General features: G+C 44.0%; 2 protein-coding genes across 30 annotated transcripts in view; both read left to right on the forward strand.

Annotated features, from left to right (window-relative positions):
* The window catches only part of Prom1 (prominin 1), a 104706-nt gene extending 99566 nt beyond the window's left edge, over positions 1-5140 (forward strand). For all 27 annotated transcript variants that reach the window (XM_039092362.2, XM_063273554.1, XM_063273536.1 and 24 more), the window contains 2 exons: positions 3670-3709; positions 4255-5140. In XM_039092362.2, the coding sequence (XP_038948290.1) occupies positions 3670-3685 (16 nt within the window). In that variant the 3' untranslated portion in view covers positions 3686-3709; positions 4255-5140. The remainder of the gene's footprint in view (positions 1-3669; positions 3710-4254) is intronic.
* A 9162-nt stretch (positions 5141-14302) lies between these two features.
* On the forward strand, positions 14303-18097 carry Fgfbp1 (fibroblast growth factor binding protein 1). Of its 3 annotated transcripts, none has more exons than XM_006251079.5 (2): positions 14303-15283; positions 17075-18097. In XM_006251079.5, exon 2 carries the CDS (start codon positions 17138-17140, stop codon positions 17738-17740), a length of 603 nt encoding a protein of 200 aa, XP_006251141.1. In that variant the 5' UTR covers positions 14303-15283; positions 17075-17137; the 3' UTR covers positions 17741-18097. The 3 variants fall into 3 exon arrangements, with proteins under 3 accessions (XP_006251141.1, XP_006251140.1, NP_072125.2); XM_006251078.5 differs by having other exon boundaries at positions 14304-15283; positions 17004-18097; NM_022603.2 differs by lacking the exon at positions 14303-15283 and having other exon boundaries at positions 17015-18097.
* The last annotated feature ends 769 nt before the right edge of the window (positions 18098-18866 follow it).

Here is an 18866-nt window from a genome sequence, read left to right on the forward strand (position 1 = left end):
AGAAAGTAGGAGACAGACATTCAGGAGGACCTGCCATAGGCCTCATCTCAGCAGTGGGGAGCTCTGAAGAAAACGTGGCCTGTTAGAAGTCACCCTCATGGGCCAGATACCTTTGTACTTCACTTCCCTCAGGTGTGGGATCTGCTCAAGCCCTCAGGTGGTTAAGTAGTTGCTCTAGTGGAAGAACTATCTGTTACTTGCCCTGCAACTGGTGACAAACCCATTTTAGAAGAGGGTGTGGTGGTGTAGTGCAAGAAGCAATAAGAGTAAAAGCTTCAGTAGGCCCAGCAGAGTGTGCTGTAGCCCCAAAATGTTTCCAGTAAGAAGAGAGAGCTTCACTTGCCAGTGGTAGGACTGTCTTTGAGAACCGGGAATCTTTTAGTAAATCGACGGAGCTGTGGACACTTTGTCACTTAGAAATGATGTCAGTCAGTCGGTGTGTCCAACTGTTAATACCGACAAGACCCTTATCTACAAAGTTCACACTCAGCAATCAGGGAAGTTACAAACAAAAGTTGTAAACCAAAATAAAACAGTAAGTCTCAGTATGCTTTCAGTAAGTTTGCAATTTTGTGTTGGGCTGCATTCTCAGCTCACCTGGGACCCTCAGGGGCGGAAGTTTGGACATGCCTGCTAGGCAGTCACCAATTCTCTTCCTTGGAGCCATCCTACCAGGTCCTGGCCTGAGCTCTTGCGGGTAGAGAGACAGATGTCCTCTTTAAGCGTCAAAGATGAAATAACTGAGACCCCACTCAGTCCCACAGGCACACCGCTCCTCGGACAAAACACTTGGTTCTCTGGGCTGTTGGTTCTGAATAACAGCAGTTCATGTCTGTATAAATGGATTGCAGGAAGCCTTGCTGAAGCTTTGGTTTGATTTACTGGAGAGGGGGAGGAGGTGATTGCGATTGAAAAAAACAGGATGAATGCTGAGGTTTAAAACAGGCAAAAAAGCTCCAGCAGAGTTAAATGCCTGTTTCAGGGTGGTTGACTGATGATTCTGCTTGCACAATCCTTGCATATGCCTTGCTTTGAAGATGTGACTTTGGAAAGGACTCAGGAATCCTCATTGTGTGAGAGGTGAAGCCAGGACTGTGTTAGTGCCTGCAGTCATCCCTCAGTGCATTCCATGGGATGGCCCCAAAGACAGGTTGAAGGTCTTGTTTGCTTTGTTTCCATTTTGCAATATTGTGAGTCCCAAAGATGGTAGGGCCTAGCCTGTGTCACAGAAGCCACTTTCTCAGTGACAATTACACCAAGACCTACCGTCTTTCTTTCCTGAATGTTCACTGTCTTATGGGGACCTGGTGGGTCACCTGAGGAACTCAAAGTGAGTTGGGGATTAGAAGGCTTGCTTATGTTTTGAAGATGAGACAGTGACACCTCAGAGGCCCTAGAGACACAGTCACTTTAGCCTCAACAAGACCGCCAACTCCTGTCAGAAGACTGTGGGGTCTAGACTGGAGTAAATCTTCACTCCATTACTTGCTTCATTGTGGAAATGTCCTTAATCTTGTTTCCACATCTTCAAAGGATGTCAATAAAAACCCTGCTTGCCTACAAGTTGTGTGGGTCAACTGAGCCCCTGAGGGTCAAATGTTCAATCATAGTTTAGTGCAATCCCCTCTTTGACGGTTTGCAGTCCATGATAATGGGGATATTCTTACTCCCCAGATGATTCTGACAGAATCTAAAGGTGAGCCAAACATTCAGTAAATAAGTAAAGGCGCATCCCTAGCCTGTCAGCCAAGCCAGTTCCACTCAGCCTCCCTTTGTTCCCCACAGAGCCATGGGTTACAGGGAAAGACTCCTAGAGAGACCTTCACATGGTACCCGTGAACCTAGATACCCGCTCCCTTCACATGGACTTGGTGATGTGATTCCACCTAAGCATTGACATGCTGTCTGTAACCAGGACAAAGCTAGGTGTGAGTGCTTCATGGAGGCGCTTGGCCCTTTAGGAAAAGCTTTGTGACAAGCAAAGTACTCACTGACACTTAACTGAGGTAGAGTCAGTTTGGCCAATCTATTTCATCATGGGGAGTTGGGCGTGGCAAAGTGTTCATAAGTAAGAAGCATATTGTTTGTGGTAAATTCAACTTCATAAACAAATTTAATATAGCCCCCTTTTATATTTGCTGTACATACACGATTAGTTCCAGCTTCTAGTTAGTCTGTCATAGGACCTGTCATTGGCTTTTGCCTAAGGAAAAAAAGCAATGGGCCTCTAAGCCATGACACCTGAGACATCCTTCGTAAGGTTAATTCTGCCTCCCACACAGTCTGCACCAAGGAGAGGTAGTTTCCTCAGAGGAACTGTGCTTGATGTAACAAAATACCTGATAAAATAACTTAGAGAAGGAAAGATGTATTTTGTCTCACAGTTTCTAAGGTATAAGTCATAGCAGGAAGTTGTGGTGACAAGAACATGAGGTTTCTGGTCACAGTGTGTCCACAGTGAGGAAACAGACAACATGGATGTTAGTGTTTGCCTTGCTTTGTCCTCTTTTATTCAGTTTGGGACCCCTACACTGTAGGAAGGAGCCACTTACATTTGAGGTGGGTTTTACATCTCAATTAACCTAACCTCAAAAATCCAGTGCAAACATGTCCAATGTTGTGTTTTCCTGGTGATGCTAAATCCCATCAAGTTGCCACTATAGAAAGAATTGGGTCCACTCAACTGGAGATGCCACGATTTGTATCCTTTCTGGCCCCACATTCACGCCAATCCTGTGTCAGTTTCCCAAGGACTGGATTATGGGTATTAGCCATTATACCCTGCCTGCTGTTTTCCCATCTAATGTCAACTAATCACATTGGGGAAAACATACTGTTCTGTTTCTGTGAAATATGTCTTCAAACTTATGCCTTGCCATTGAGCTGTAGAGGCTACTTTTAGTGCAGTCTGCTTGCGGATGCTTTGGGAAAAATGGGAAGGCCCCACCTTCCCCGTATTTCTCCTACCCAAAGGAAAAAACATATGATCCAAGGGAGGTGCTAGTGCGGCCACAGTACCCCTGCCTGCATCTGCTCTGTATGTGCCTGTCTTATAGAAGGTGCCTGGAGGCCCTTCTGCTGAACAGTGATCTGGTTGGGCCCTCCAATGGAATCCTCCTACCTCCCCCTGCACATATTCTTCATGGTGGTCAAGGTTGTGGTCTTAATGGAGTGTGAGAGGATGGTAGGGTTTAGTATTGGTTATAGCCAGAAATCTACATACAGGATATGGACATACACGTGGAATCCAGCAAGATCCCTGCAGAACTTCTATTGGTTTTTGCCTCCTGATCCTATAGCTAAGTTTCAGGGAGCCCTTTGTGGCCAGTTACCTGCCTGCCACCTGGTCTCTGCTACTCTGATGTACTGCACACATGTCCCTAGTGACCCTTAGCACACACATGTTCCTAGTGACCCCCAAACACATCTTCTAACCACAGCGTGTCTTAGCTTGCCTCATGCTATCCTCCACATCATTCTTTCAAATGCAGTATGGGTAGATAAAACAGCCTGCTTCTCCTGACATGGTTTTCCCTTGGTAAACTCTCTGGGGATTAGTCTGTATTCAGCTGTGACTATATTCACATCCTGGTTCTCAGCACAGATGATGAAACCACCTGAAGCCTAGCCCACAGTGCTACAATTATTCTGCTTTGTTTTTGTTTCTAGCCCGTCTCGATACTGACAACTGAAGTGGAAATTGCTTGAAGTAAGTTCGATGCTTTCACATAAGTGAATTTATAGGACTATTGTTTTTAGTTTCTAAAACAAGGAATTCTAACATATTAAGTGGAAAATCTAAGTATATAGATTATATAACACGCTTTTAATTACATGGAATCATCTACATATGTGATTAGATAATGTGTGCACATACATATATGTAGATACACACACATGTGGTTACAGCCAGATGAACAGAGTATAAAATGAGATGCTTTTAAATGTAGTAAATATAATCAGCTCTAAATATTCACATGTATATTGAGGGTTATGAAATTGAGAGTTTTTAAATCTGTGCTAGCATTGTAAAACATTGTTTTATGGTGAACTCCTATAAACATAAATCTATGTCAGAAATTATGCTGGAATCCAGTGATGAGATGATGCACACAAGGTCTGCCCACCTGTCTCTTGAATAAATTTATGTTTTCTGTAGTTCTCAGGCTCCTGACGGGATCGTTTTAGGAGTCTGCATTTTTGCTTCTCTTTGTAATTCAAAGTTTCTAAAATCATGTTTGATTTCCATTTCAGCATCAAGATAGCTAACTCGGAAAGAATCCCAGACTTTGGATAGTTTCTGAGTCTTCTAGAATTTTCCAAGAAGAAACCATGGTGGCAAATGCGGAGACTCGGGCGGGCACTGGGAACACAGCACAGTGGTCTTAGGGAGGTGCTTTGTCAGGAATGAACAGTCATGGTTATAATCCACGTTTCCATTGCTACTCACGAATGATTCTCTTCTGTTTTGTTTTTAAAATTTTTTTACACTGAATTTCTATTTAGACACTAAAACATATAGGGGTGCTTGTCACCCGGATACATTTATCTGTGAGCCAGCTATTCGGATGTCATGGCTGGGTACCTAACTTACTTCCATATGTGAAGTGTGCTAAACTCAAACCAGTTTACAGAAACGATGTATTTTGTGTATAGTAAATTGTATATTCACCCTTTTACCACGGCCGGTTTTTTAAACAAATGAATACTCTAGATTTTTCTTCCAAATGAGGTTACTGTTGGGGTGGGGTTGACTTAGTGATGCTGTAGAAGGGAATCCGCATGCACTAAAAAGTGTGTCTGCCTAAAAGTGTGTACAGCAGGCACAACCTTCCTTGTGGATTTCCGTCTGCTCACTGCAGATCTGCCTGTGGTTTAGAAATAGAATTCAAGAGCCATCAAGGAGTGACCAGCTTGACACCACTGCCAAATTCAGAATGAGGAACCTTGAGAGAAGGAACTGTCGCTCAGCCAGAAGCAGATGAAGCCACTGGTCCTGGTTCACAGTTTAGTGTCATGCTCTGGTTTATAAGGATGGGCATTACGTTCGGTGTTATCTGGTTATCTGCGAGATTCTAAACCGAGGTGCAAGAGCTCCTATCCTGATTCTGAGATTTGAAATAAAGCATGAATGAACAAAGCCTTTGGCGTTTGGTCCTTAAAATACACCGAGGTGTAAAGTGAGTTTGCATTTGCTGCGGGTTATTCTTATTGGCTTTCACCTTTCCAAAAGTGAGCAGCGGGGGATAGCTTGTCAGGTCAAAGAGGCTGTGTCCTGCAGGTAGAGGGGTTGTTTTACGCCAGGCTTTTCCGTATGAGATCCCAGCCCTGAGTCAGTTCAATATAAAGGAACGTGGCAAGTGTGGCTTCCTTAGGTAGTCAGAGTGTGCACTGCCTGGGATGCAACCTTTGCAGGCAGAATTAGATTTGAATATGCGGTAAAGGCTGAGAAATTGCCGGTGATTTTAAAACTGTGTATATTCGAATGGCACTGCTGACAACCATTGCTGAGCTACGCGTGTGCCTGAAAATGGAACTCCCTTCAGTTTCTAAAACTTAGCGAGGAAACTATCAATTCAAAAATTGAGGAAGTTCTTGAAAATCTGTTTCTCCAAAGATCTATAAATGGGAAATAAGCAAGTAGGTGCCCAAGAGCACCAGCAATTGGGGAAGGATGGATCAAAACTAGGACAGAAGTTTGCTTCACATCTCCCAGGGAGGCTGCTTTTAAAAGAAGAAAAAAATGACAGAAGTCTCCTCTGGGTAGCCATGCTTCCCTTGAGCTTTAACTCAGGGCACAAAAAAAGTAACGCCAGCCTGGACTAGCATCATTTTCAGAACTTACAACCTCAGAGAATGGTCCTTCTGGAAGATTCCATTTCTATGGAGTATGAGAAACCTGTTGGCATTTACCTAGCCTATCATGAGTATCTGAGGGATCCAACACAGCATGGGGATGTCTAAGTGAAGAGATAATTGGAGGCCTATTCTAAGACTTTCTTGCTTCCATGACTGTCCAGTCATGTTCTAGCAGGTTTCTTGGGCTGGCTCTAAAAAGAGCTGTGTTCCAAGAGGTCAATGTCTCAATGGGTGACTGAAGGCACAACCTGTACCTGGGCCAGAGGTTTCATTGAGCGCAGTTATCACACAAACCTGAAGTTCATGTGCGTCCTTGGAGTTTGTGGTCCCCAAGGTAAAGACTAAGGAGAAACCTATTGGACTGTATTAAATGCATTCGTTGCCAGGCCCTCAGATAAATTAGGCCAATTCTGTTGCTAGTTTGTAGCTAGAGTTCAAAACAGCATCTGCCTGAGGTGTTTCTTATCTTCTGTTCCTGATGAGTCTGAAAAAGTTCAAGTTGAGTGAACGGCGCACTTGACTCTCTCAGAAATCAGTCTGGGATTCTCAGTCCAAGGGTCCTATACATCCACAAATGGCTGGGCTTTTCTATAGGACAGCAGTTACTCTAAAGAGTCTGTTACCTGTCTTTTGGTGGTGCCTATGAGCAGGGTATCACTCGAAAGAATGGTTGTCATATGTCTTCACCCATCCTTCCACAATCAATAGGAATAATTCAGTATTTGGTGGTGGAGGGGACAGCTAGACAAGTTCGAGGGGTATAGAGAAAGTAATCTTTGATCCTCAGGGGAGGGGAATTGGAGGGCAAGCATGGGCTATGACCAACCTGTGCAATCAACCTAACCATGGTCAAGTCCAGTTGGTTGCTATTGACAACAGATGTGTTTGGTGATGGTTCACTGTCTTTTGGGGTCAGAGATATTCAATTTGGAGTTCATGTGAGACAGAAGGAAGATTTTTAATGTGTTAAGCTCCCAGAATGTAGGGTTTGCCCATCTATCACATTAGCTGACATAACACAACAATCACTCTGCCACTTTACAGATGGAACGACTTGTCACATCACCCATTCTCTCTGGGCATGTTCAAGCAGTCAGTAAAAATTTGTTGATGTGATAGGACTGAAACATGTTAAGCTGTTCAATTTCCTTTTAAACTTTGTTTAGGCATTGGGACAGCTATTGGACTTTAACCATCATTAACTGTGGTTAATGTAGCTGCTTTGAGTGAAAGAGCTACTCAGAGTATATACATGAGAGGTTTTCAATGTGTTAGTCTCAAATACATTCAGACTTATGTCTGCAGAATGTTACAGTTCACAAAGCATCCCTTTGAAGGGTATGTTCCCCCTGCATGTAAGTCTTACATCGATGTCATCTTGAGGTGTACAAGAAGTCAGGTGGTTGGCTCCTTTAACAGAACTACTTTTGAGGTATTTCTGAAGTGATTGTGTATCTATTGACTCTATTGACACCTTTTAATGAGAATTAGAAAAGATTAAGAACTAGTGAGTGACATGACCAGTTTATGCAAAAGTATATTTGTCACCACTCCCTAGCCTTTGACAAATCCTCTATCTCATAGGTTCTGAGAAATGTCTCCTTTTGCCACAGAGCAAGAACTAGTATTGTGTCTGGAATGGGAAGGTTATGAGACTTGGCGTCTGCAGCAAATGAGTTATGTGGTTCAGGGACATCACTGAAATCAGGGGTGGGGGGGTTGTTTTGGGATTTTGTTTGTTCACTTTCAATGTAGGTAGAAATCAGTCTGGAGAGATGGTTCAGCAGTTAAGAGCACTTGGTGCTCTTGCTGGGTTTAGTTCTCAGCACCCACATGCTACCTTACAACCATCTGTAACCATAGTTCCATAACACTCACTTCTGACCTCTAGGAATATCAGGCATGCACATGGTATACAGACATACATGCAGGCAAAATGCTTATACACACACAGAACAAAGCACTTTATTTTTAAGTTAAAGACATCTATGGATTAACACAGTGAAGGGCGTTGACTATGGAACTGTGCCATGCTGCACAGGACATCAACCAGACAAAGGTTAACAGCACTGGGAACGTTATGGGAACCCATAACTTTGGTTTATGAAGAACTCGTGATTGCTATTACAAGTACAGATGTCAAGGGGGAGGGGTGGATTCCATGAAGACAAACACAGAAGGGGATTTCGTGGACAAAAGTTTGGCAAAGACAAAAAGTCCTGAGGAGCTTGAGTGGTGCACAACTTTGCCTCAGAGCCTGTGCAGAAGATACAGGGAATGAACTGAGAAGTATCCGGGATTAGGGAAAGTGTCTGGACCTTCCTGTGAGTTCAGAAAGCCAGCACAGGCTTGAAGCTTAGGAGGGATGAGCAGTCATCAGTGTATTTTGTGTCAGAGAATAAGACCAGAACTCACATGGCAAGACAGAAGCCAAGTCAGGTTGGCCTTTGAATTCCTTTAAGTGCTCAGTTCTGTACTTTTCAGAGTGGCTGCCAAGCAGTGGCAAACCAATGACCCTTCCTTTTCTCTAAATGTTGAGTCTTCTCTGCACCCCGGCAGGCTGCTCACACAGACACACCTGACATGCTTTCTTTCATCACAAGTATATAATTTGTCCATCATCTTTTTCAGTCAAATCACCAAGCTCATTCCAACACTTGCAGACACCGCTAGCTGAATACGCTAAGGGTGTGTGTGAGCCACCGATCTTATGCATCAGTCATGTTGCTGTTCATAATTCTGTGTCCTGAACAGCACAGCATCTACTAAAGGGTAAGGTGCTACCATGACTGTGGTCAGAATCTGCCTTTCAACTAACGCAACTCTGTTCCACCTACGTCTACATTCCAGTGGCAGCCACCAGATGGCAGCAGAGCACCAAATGGTCTATTTGCCAGGCATAAGGAACAAATACCAGAGTTAAGGGGTCCTTGCTTACTTTAAGCTGACACAGCAACTACTGAGAGACACCACCAGTCCTGCAAGGGTATTTCCATCCAGGGAAAGTACTAGAAACCCATTTGGGACTCATTGTGTTAGGGAGCAAGTTGCTATCCTTAGTCTAATAACAGACCCCCTACCTCCCCGTCAAAGCAGATGCTAACCGAGGTCAAATGATCCATGGAGTTTTAGTTCACTTCCAACTCACAGCAAGCCCCTCGGGTTCCTGAATCCACCCAGTAGTTATTTCAAAAGTTCCAGGTTCCAAGTTCTCAGCTGCTGCCTGCACCCCCATACTGATTAAATGCTGTGGGGACCCCTTAGCTCTCACCTGGACTGAATGGGGTGTTGATATTACAAAGACATCTGGAAGAAGCCCGGGTGATCTCTTCCTCACATTCACAAAGCTGTGTGACAGGAAGGCCAGTGACACCCATGGATCCTCCTGTCTACACTTTCCCTGTGCCTCTTGATAACAACCTCCTCCATGGGAATTTACAGACATGCTCATCATGGAAATACAAGTAGAATACTCATTGAAGTTTTAGGGGGTTCTGATGGCAGTGTGTATCTTAGTTAAAGTTTTTATTTCAAAGTCAGGAGCACCCCTGAGTCTCTGAGAGCCCTTCACTGTAACTGTACCTGCCTTCAACTGCTCCTGCCTCCTAATGGCTATGACCAGGCCGATGGTTCTGATGTAAGAACCTGTCCCATGACGATAGAAACACTTCAAGATATGACAACAATGAAGAGTTTCTGAACACATTCCATATACAGAGAAGAGAGAAGTGATTCACAGAGTCTGGGAACGACCTATAGAATGGGGGCGGGGAATCTTTCCTATTTATCTATATGACAGGGATTCATTGTCAGAATATATAAAGAACCACCAAAATTAAACATCAAGAGACCAAGTAATCAAATAAATAAAGGGGTAAATGACCAGCATAGGCTCCTTTAAAGACAGAAAGTATAATTGACAATAAATACATGGAACAAATGTCCAGCATGTTTAGCCATCAGGTAAATGTAACTTAGAACTCCTCAGAACTCTGTTGGGATTCTCAACATCCTATTGGTTGCCCAATCCAGAAAGTAATCCAATCCAACTGGTAAGGTTGGGAAGGAAAAGGAACCCTGATACACTGTTGGTAAGAGAGTTAATTGGTGTATCCATTATGGAAATTATTTTGAAGGTTCCTCTCAAACCTAACATTAGGCCTATTATATGATCCAGCAACCACTGTGGGTAAACACGCAAAGAAAGCAGTCAGTATATGATAGAGAACCACATTCGCATGTGTAATGTGATGCCATTCATGGCAGACAAGTTATGGAATCAGCCTAGATACCCAGCCATGGGTGAATCAACATGGAGACTTACTCAGCTATGAAAAAAAAAAAACAAAAAAACAAAAATGAAACCATGGCGTTTGCAGAAAAGTAAGTGTATTTGGAAATAGCTCAGTGGTAGAGCACTTGCCTAGCAAGCACAAGGCCCTGGGTTCGGTCCCCAGCTCCGGAAAGAAAAAAAAAAGAAAAAAAAAACAAATAAAGGAAAGAGGTCAGGCTCAGAAAGAGAAGTATTGCATGATTCCTTCCATGAATGGAATCTGCTCAAGGAAAAAGTCACAAAACCAGAAAAGGGATTATTAAGGCAGAGAAGGGAAACCAGCAGGAGTGGAGATATACGAGAACAATAAGGGTGACTGTTATTAAAGAACATTATGTGGATGTAGGAAAATGTTACAATAAAGTACATTGTTTTGTGTAATTAGTCTATATTAATAAAAATTACAAACTTGGCCAATAAAAAAATGCCTCATGCTGGCTGCCATTAAAACAGCAATACTTCGCCACCTACAGGTCATTCTGATGACTTTTGACCTGACGCGTTACTCTCTCTGTCCAGTTGCCATGCTCAGCTGGGACTTCAAGGCAGGATAGAGTGGAAACTAAGTGTTCTAGCACATTCTTCCTGCTAGAGAAAGTGACTTCTGTGTTTTCCATTTCTTGCCAGATGTCATGGCGTTGGAGGAGGTTACCTTTCCCTCAGATCCCTCAGCTACCTGAGGAGCCTTTTGGAATGGCTAGCTAAAGACTGATGGGGTGCCACAGACTATGCAAATGATTCTTCTTATCAATATATGTCTTGGAGCTCTGCAGAATGTGTCTGTAGCTGCTTTGGATCCTTAGTGAGGCTGTCTCTGATGAAGGATGGAACTCAGGAAATTATTCACTGTCTGAACTTTCAAAAACTCATCCTCATTTGGATTACCAGTCTAGCAAGTGCCTCTGTCTTGAAATTTATTATAAACCATTGGACATTTGCCTAATGTTTGTTCTCTTCATGTTGAAACAACTTGGAGAATTGCCCATCTCCGAGATATTCACCCTGTAAGTCAAACTTACACATGTCTCTACAGGTATCAAGCCCACAGCACAAGGCGATCTCAGCGCACTCTTAAGTCCTTTTGCAGATAGGTGTTACTAAGAATTACCCAGGTACACACACCACTCTCAGAACCTGAAGGCATAGCTGGTAGAAGAAACTCATTCAATAGGACGCTCATGTCCCAGAAAACTAGGTTAACTGGAAGAAGTAATGGTTTCCTCAGACAACTCCTTTTAAAAACTCTACCTTTTCGAATAACCCCCCAAAGAGTTTCTGTTTTTCACTAGGACTTAACCTCTCTTTATGACTTTTCCGTTTTGCCATCACTCCACAATAACAGAGGGAAGAGCGGAGAATCCAAACTCTCCTAGGACTGATGAACTATAAATGCTCATCGGCCAAGGACCTGCCATGTGATACAGGACCCACTTGAACCTCAACTTTCACTAAAACAACAGCAAAAACACTCAGTGCACCCACAGACTGTTCTGGCTGACTACCAGTCTGATTGTTTCTCAGATTTGGGTGCTTTCATTGATTGACAATCCGGAAGCCCAGGTCCTCAAAAGACATCGTAGCTTTGCCAAAACGTTTAACAGAGGAACAATTAAGACAGTGAAGAGATTACCTACAGAATAGGAGAAAAACTTTGCCAGCTACTTATCTCACAAGGGATTAAATTCCAGAATATGTAAATATTAAAAACCCTCAAAAATCTAAACACCAAAAAAAATATCAATAAGTATAAAAACGAACTGAATAAACCCTTCACAAATGCTATGATAGACATCAGTTCCAGTAGGGTTTCTCTTGGATGGGAAAGGCGTCTCAGAGGACACTGTGCTGTCTCAGACACCCACTGCTGGCCATGACATAGCCTCTGTTCATATGACCCCAACAGCTTTCAAGTATGGTATGAACTAGCAGCATCTAAGAGCTAGTCGTGGGACAAACTGCCAGATCTTAAGGACAGGAGTTAAGCTAAACCCATGTTGGCATTCCCTTGAGTACGTACTACTTCAACTTGCCTAGAATAGTTACTACATAAAAATAGAATCACAAGCTTCTGCCCCCAGTTCCCAGTTATTGCTGTCTTTTCAGGCTCCTGAGAAATTCTTCTCTACTTTGGTAAGGAAAGATGTCCCCATGGGTAGAATCCTAGGCTTTCCTCCAACCTGGCAATTAACTTCTGCAGTGGCATCTGAGATAAGCCAACCCCCTTATTGTCTACCACTTCCTTTAGGGCAAACTCTACATTCCTGTTAGCCAATAGCCTGCCTTTTGTAGTTGGTTTTTAGACAAATAAAGGAATTAACAATGATCGAGTGAAACAGATGCGGTCTCACAAGCATCCGGGCCTGCTCTTATTCCCGTCTTCTCTCAAGTGGCCCCCTTCATGAGAGTGTCTTGACTCTATGGATCTGTGTGCCCTTACTGGCCATTCCAGAGTTGTTTCTGGGGTTCTCACCCAAACATTGAGATGAGAGGCTAAAACCTTAAACAAGAGACTCTAGAGTCATCTTCTGCTCTAAGAGAATAAGGTAGCGTGAGGGCATTTCTGTGTGTTACATGCCATGAGATCATGTGTGTGCATGTGCACACATAAGTAGATGCAGAGAGAGGCCGTGAAAAAGAATGAAATCTTGTGGACTCCTTTTAGGACTCTTTGCTGTTAAAAATAATATACTTTTAAAAAGTTCCAAGATGGTCAAAATGCTTGATTTGAGGGAACAATTGTCATAAAAGACCAAAACTAACAAAACTACTCTCACGCACTGCCCTACTAACTTACGATCACCACCAACAGCACCCCCACCACCCCCACCACTTTACTACCCTCCACCACCTCTACCACCACAGAAAACTTTTTCAGAAAGAAGAGTAGTGTTTGAAAGAACAGTTACACAGGAAAAAGCTAAATTGTCTTATTTTCAATAGCTGGCATTCTAGTATTACAACCCACAAAGAAAAATCCCTAATAATTTCTTCTTGATTAGTCTAAACTAAAACTAAAAGCTATGTTTTCGATTGGTTCAGAATCTGAAACAATCCAGCGCAGCCAACAAAAGAAGTTGGTACTAAACGGTTTGAGATGTTCATTCTCCTGCAAGTCAAGCAATTTTAAGAGCTCCTCAGTCTGCCTTCTTATACACAACTGTCATGTCGACACGGTCTCTTGATGGTGTATGAAAGAGAGGCTTTAGCAGTAGGTGTCTTTTGATTTGCTACCCGGTGATTCAGAAACCTCAGAATCAAAATGTGGAACGCACATTCTTCTCATAGTTCCAACTGAGGACTTGTTTACTGCACTCCCTGCGTTTTTCTGTTTGTTTAGCCAGACCCCTCCCCCACCTCCATTTCCTCTGTCACTGGTAAAGGCTTCGATGTACTTATCTGACAGACAGATTGTTATTGCTTTAATGAGGTAACTCAGCATTTTCTTCTGTTTATGAGGTCACTTCCAAAGAGGCGGGTTGATGGCTAGGATGGCTTGGTAGTGTTGCTCTTAGCTAAAGCTCACCTCAGAATCCAAACACACACAACTCAAACGCTCTCTGGAGGCCTCAGGACAAGCAGTTATGTGTAAAAAGCATGTGACTAAAACCAGTTTTGAACATGGTATTCTCTCCCTGTGACCAGTCAGCCTGGATGAGAGAGGCATTCAGTCACCAGTCTTGTCTGGTTGGGCAAATACCAATTCACCAGTAATATTCATTGTGTTCTTTGCTCGGCATCCCTGAAAGCCAAGTTACATTTGCTATTTAAACTCTTTTTTTTTCTTTTTCTTTTTTTTAGGAGCTGGGGACCAAAGCCAGGGCCTTGGCGCTTGCTAGGCAAGCGCTCTACCACTGAGCTAAATCCCCAACCCCTGCTATTTAAACTCTTTAATAAAGAGTTTAACCAATGACAAATTTCCAATCTAATGAGAAACACCACATTCAAAAATGACACTCTGGGCTGGGGATTTGGCTCAGTGGTAGAGCACTTGCCTAGCAACCGCAAGACCCTGGGTTCGGTCCCCAGCTCTGAAAACAAGAAAGAAAAAAAAAAGCAAAAATGACACTCTCACACAAAGAACACACTCTTACCCAAAAGCCTGTTTTCCAAGAAGACAGCTTAAGATCTCAGTAGGAGATCTAAATAGCTCAGCCCCAGGAAAGATTTCAGCGGGCTGCCTATAGGGAGGTGCTGTTGTTAAGTGCCACACTGTGCACAGTGACCACACACTGTGGTAGGGGTTGGAGAAGGAGTTGGAGAGTGCAGACTGTCAGTCCGTTTGGTGTGTGCTGTGGCCAGGATTCCCTACGTAGATGTACCAGAGTGAGACTTTACCTGCAACCCAGTGACTTGTTCAAGTTCTCTCTGATGGCCTGAAGGCGAATATTTTTAAATGAGATTCCATTGGTAGAGACTTATCTCTCCACCAGCCCTGGGACCCACAGATTCATCTGCCTACACAGTAAATCCCGCTGACTCAGAGCAACCAGGAACTCAGAAACAAATTTCAGTGACTTCAGTCATGTGTTCTCCAAATATTCCCTGAAGGCAGCCAGGTGGGAAGAAATCAGACCACGGACGGACGGTGGGTGTCCTAGGTGTAAATCAGAGCTCTGCTCTTACCAGCTCTGTGAATTCCCACCCATTTGCTATTATTAAGTGCAAAGTCTACGAAATGGGAAGAACCACTAGAGGGGATATGGAAAGGCACTAGAGGAACTGGGCTCAGTGTTTGGCAGCTACAATGAAATAGTATGGTTCTTTTCCTCAGTTCATAAATAAATGTCGCTGCTGGGGTCCTTGCTTCACCTTTGCAAGGCTGAGCTGCGCTTTGATCGCAGCTACTGAATAGGAAAGGAAGGGCTTCCAAGGAGGAGGGCAAGTGGCAACTGCAAACCCTGTGAGGTGAGCAACTTCCCTCCACGAACTGGCTCTCCCTGAGGGGTGTGGCTGGGAGGAGTATGAATAAGGTGTGTGAGTTGTAAAAGCCAGGCTTGGGCTCCTGTATAAATAGTGCAGCCTGCACCCAGCAGCGTGAGGACTGGAAGCCTGCACTTCCCTGCGCACCTGGATCTGTATACTCATAGAAAGGTGAGCCTGGCTCTTTTAAACATTGTGTGTGTGTGTGTGTGTGTGTGTGTGTGTGTGTGTGTGTGTGTGTGTGTGATTTCAGGGATGGGGTCTTATATATACTGAGAGCAGAGGATAACATGTAATAAGAAGTTGGATCTCACCGTCCACCTTTACATGGGTTCTGGGCATCAAACTCAGGTCATCGGGCCTGCATGGCAAGTGCCTCCATCCTCAGGGCCATCCTGTCTGTCCCCTCTTAAGAGTTGTGTTACCCACTTCTTAGCCCCTGGACCTCCTTGGGTCTGGACCACATTATGGGGACATGAAAGCTATATCACAATGCGGAGAGAAACAGGTCTCTCCCTGACTCTTTTAGCCTCCTGTCTCAGCCAAGCTTTAGCCCAACCCTCTCAGGGCCTTTTCCTTTTCTAACTTTCCAGGTGGGCAGAAATGAAATTGTAGCTTTTTCTACCTTTCAGACAAAAGTTCTCTATTTATTTTAAAAGCACAGATTTAATGTTTTTAAAAGGATGACCCAGTGATCGTCTTTGATGCCATACCAAACCTTGTACAGTCCGTTGTTTCTTTTTCCTATTTTCTGAAGAGCAGAATAAAGGTGGAAAGCAAGAAGTGAGCTGTAAGAATTGATAGAAAGGGAGACACACTCTGGCTTTCCACACCACCAATTCTGCCCACCAAGGAACCCTGATCAACTTGCTTAGCTCTCTGAGTCCTAGCTGTCCCAGCAGTTGCCCGCCCAGGAGTGTTACATTAACAGACCCTGTGCAAGCTCTTTTGTGGATTACGAGGGGTGAGAATCAAATGCTAGGGCACTGCTTAACACCTAGTAGATGGCAAATAACTATGTGAGCTTCCTCTGCCTTTACCTATAGCTCTATACTTCGTGAAAACCATGTGATTTAATACACCATGGAAAGTCATTTTATTTTTGTTATATATAGGAAAAGGGCACTGAAAAAATATTCCCTGTATGCCCAGCACCGTGCCACTGACCTCAGCCATGACCCCCACCTTCGGTCTTGAAGTCTATACCATCTGAAACTCATTCCTTTCTACCATGTTTCAACTTGGCCCCATCAAGTTCAGTGGCCTCTCTTTCTTGCCTTTCTGGGGCTCTTCCTCATGACTTTCCCCTTCTCTTCCCACAGCCACACCCAGCCTAGTATGTCAAACCCTGTGCATGTTCAACTCTGAGTCAACATATCTTTTTCATGACATTTCTATGACTCCTACTACACCCTTTCCCAACTGGTGGTTGTTGGTACCCACGTGGATGATGGGGTAGAAACCCAACTCTCTCTGGAGCTAGTCAAGGGATCAGATCAGTGATTATTTTATTCAACAATTTCTAGAGGGGAGGAGTGGCTTTCTCAAGATTAGACTGAGGGCTGAGAAGGGACAGAGTCCCTAGCTGATGATATTTAAATTCCTCTGATTGTACTGCGTGAATTCTTTAAGGCCTGGGTCTTTCTCACTAAGGTGGTAATAGTGTTCAGGTCATAGGCACTGGGTGCAGAAGAAGCTGAGAGTGGAGGAGGGTCATGGGCTCATGCAGTGGGGAAGGAAAGGAGGTATAACTTTCTTCAAAGTGGAAGTGAGAGCAGGCAGGCCACTTGGCAGACCTTAAAGTGGGCCAGCCCCTGTGAGGGTGGAGAGAGGCAGCCTGCAGTCTCAAGCCATTGGATGTTCCACTCAATCATCTGCCTTTGTCAAACAGGTGTCCACCCAGCTGTCGCCATGAGAATCCACAGCCTCATCCTGCTCTCTTTCCTTCTCCTGGCTGCTCAGGTACTCTCGGAAAAGGTCAGAAAGACAGCCAAGAATGTACCAGACAGCACAACGGAGGAGGATATGTCTCCCTCTTTGGGGAAGGCACGGAATAAGCAGAGGAGCAGGACATCCAAATCTATGACCCATGGCAAGTTTGTCACCAAAGACCAAGCCACATGCAGATGGGCTGTGACTGAGGAGGAGCTGGGCATCAACCTGAAGGTCCAGTGCACACGAGCCGATCAGGAGTTTTCTTGTGTTTTCGCTGGTGATCCAACCGGCTGCCTTAAATACGACAAAGACCAGACCTACTGGAAACAAGTCGCCCGCACACTGCGCAAACAGAAGAATATCTGTGAGAACTCCAAGAGTGTCTTGAAGACCAGAGTGTGCAGAAAGAAATTTCCAGAGTCTAACCTCAAGGTGGTAAACCCCAGGAAGGAGAAAGCAGAGGTCTCCCCAAGGGAGCACAACAAGGTCCAAGAAGCTGTCTCCATGGAGCCAAACAAGGTCAAAGTGGACATCACCACCAGCCCAGCTGCGACCGTGGCTGTCAAAGATTCAGAGTGTCTAGAGGACCCAGATGTCCTCACCCAGAGGAAGACCGCCCTGGAGTTCTGTGGGGAATCTTGGAGCTCCTTCTGCACATTCTTCCTCAACATGTTACAGGCCACATCATGCTAACGAAGTCAGAGAGAGAGCAGCCTAAGACATGTGGTATCAGAGCCCCACTGTTTGCTGGAAACTCCCCGGGTTCCCACTAAGACACAAACATTTCCAATACGGGAACAAAGTGAAGTATTTAAACAGATTTTGTAAATTTTGTTTTTTGTGTCTTAGAATTTGCTTTATTTTGTTTTTTTACATTCTTAGATGTGCTTTTCAGAGACTGTTTACCTCAGCGTAATCTTCCATGGACTACAAACCTAGGTTCATATAAGCAGTGGATATATACATCCAAGTGATAATGTCCATGCAAGGAATTGTTGGCTGTATTTACCAAGATAATAAAGTTCTGGGCATTCTCAGAAATGCCACCAACCACTGTTTCCTTCTGATACTTCGCATTCTGAAAGAGCTTTTGGCTCATTTTTAACGAGCTTCCAGGTGTGAGTAGATGAGACGTGGAAGGTTGACTTCAGGGTTTACCCATCCATATCTCCCCCCTGAGGCCATCCACTGCCCTATATCCACTGTCTTGTATTGTTTGATGTTTAGTGAAATATAGTCATCAGTATCTGTTTTCAGATGGGATGCCCTGGGCATGGTATCATGGTGACTTCTCAAGACATCACACATGATTAGAGAGGAGGCAGTAATTTAGAACCAGGGATATTTTAAATTAATTTTGTTATCATTGTTATTATTAGTATTTTAAGTCCCAGAGGTAAAAAACAAAAAACAGAAAACAAAAAAACCCCTGAGAACCAAGCTTTTTTTTTTTTTTTTTTTTTTTTTACACCCACTGAACCATCTCACTAACTCTGAGACTCAGAAATTCTAGCCACTGAGAACACAGGTTTGAGGATTCACGTTTGATTGCCCCATGTCCATCCACCACATGTAGAACTGTCCTTACACAGAGTCCATTGGGGACAGAGGCCAGGTAAGCATTGTCCTGTGATAGCAGCTGTAACAGGAGGTGGGTGCTGCATGAAAAACCAGAGAGATGTGGGCGATGAGGGCTGAGCTTCACAGGGAAGCCATGGTAGAGCTGGGCTCTGGAGAGGACATATTTAATAATGAGACGGAGATGCTGGAATGATGGCTTAGCACTTACGACCACAGGCAGCTCTTCCAGAGGTCCTCG

Source organism: Rattus norvegicus, chromosome 14, assembly GCF_036323735.1.
Source record: "Rattus norvegicus strain BN/NHsdMcwi chromosome 14, GRCr8, whole genome shotgun sequence".
Taxonomy (NCBI): Eukaryota; Metazoa; Chordata; class Mammalia; order Rodentia; family Muridae; genus Rattus; species Rattus norvegicus.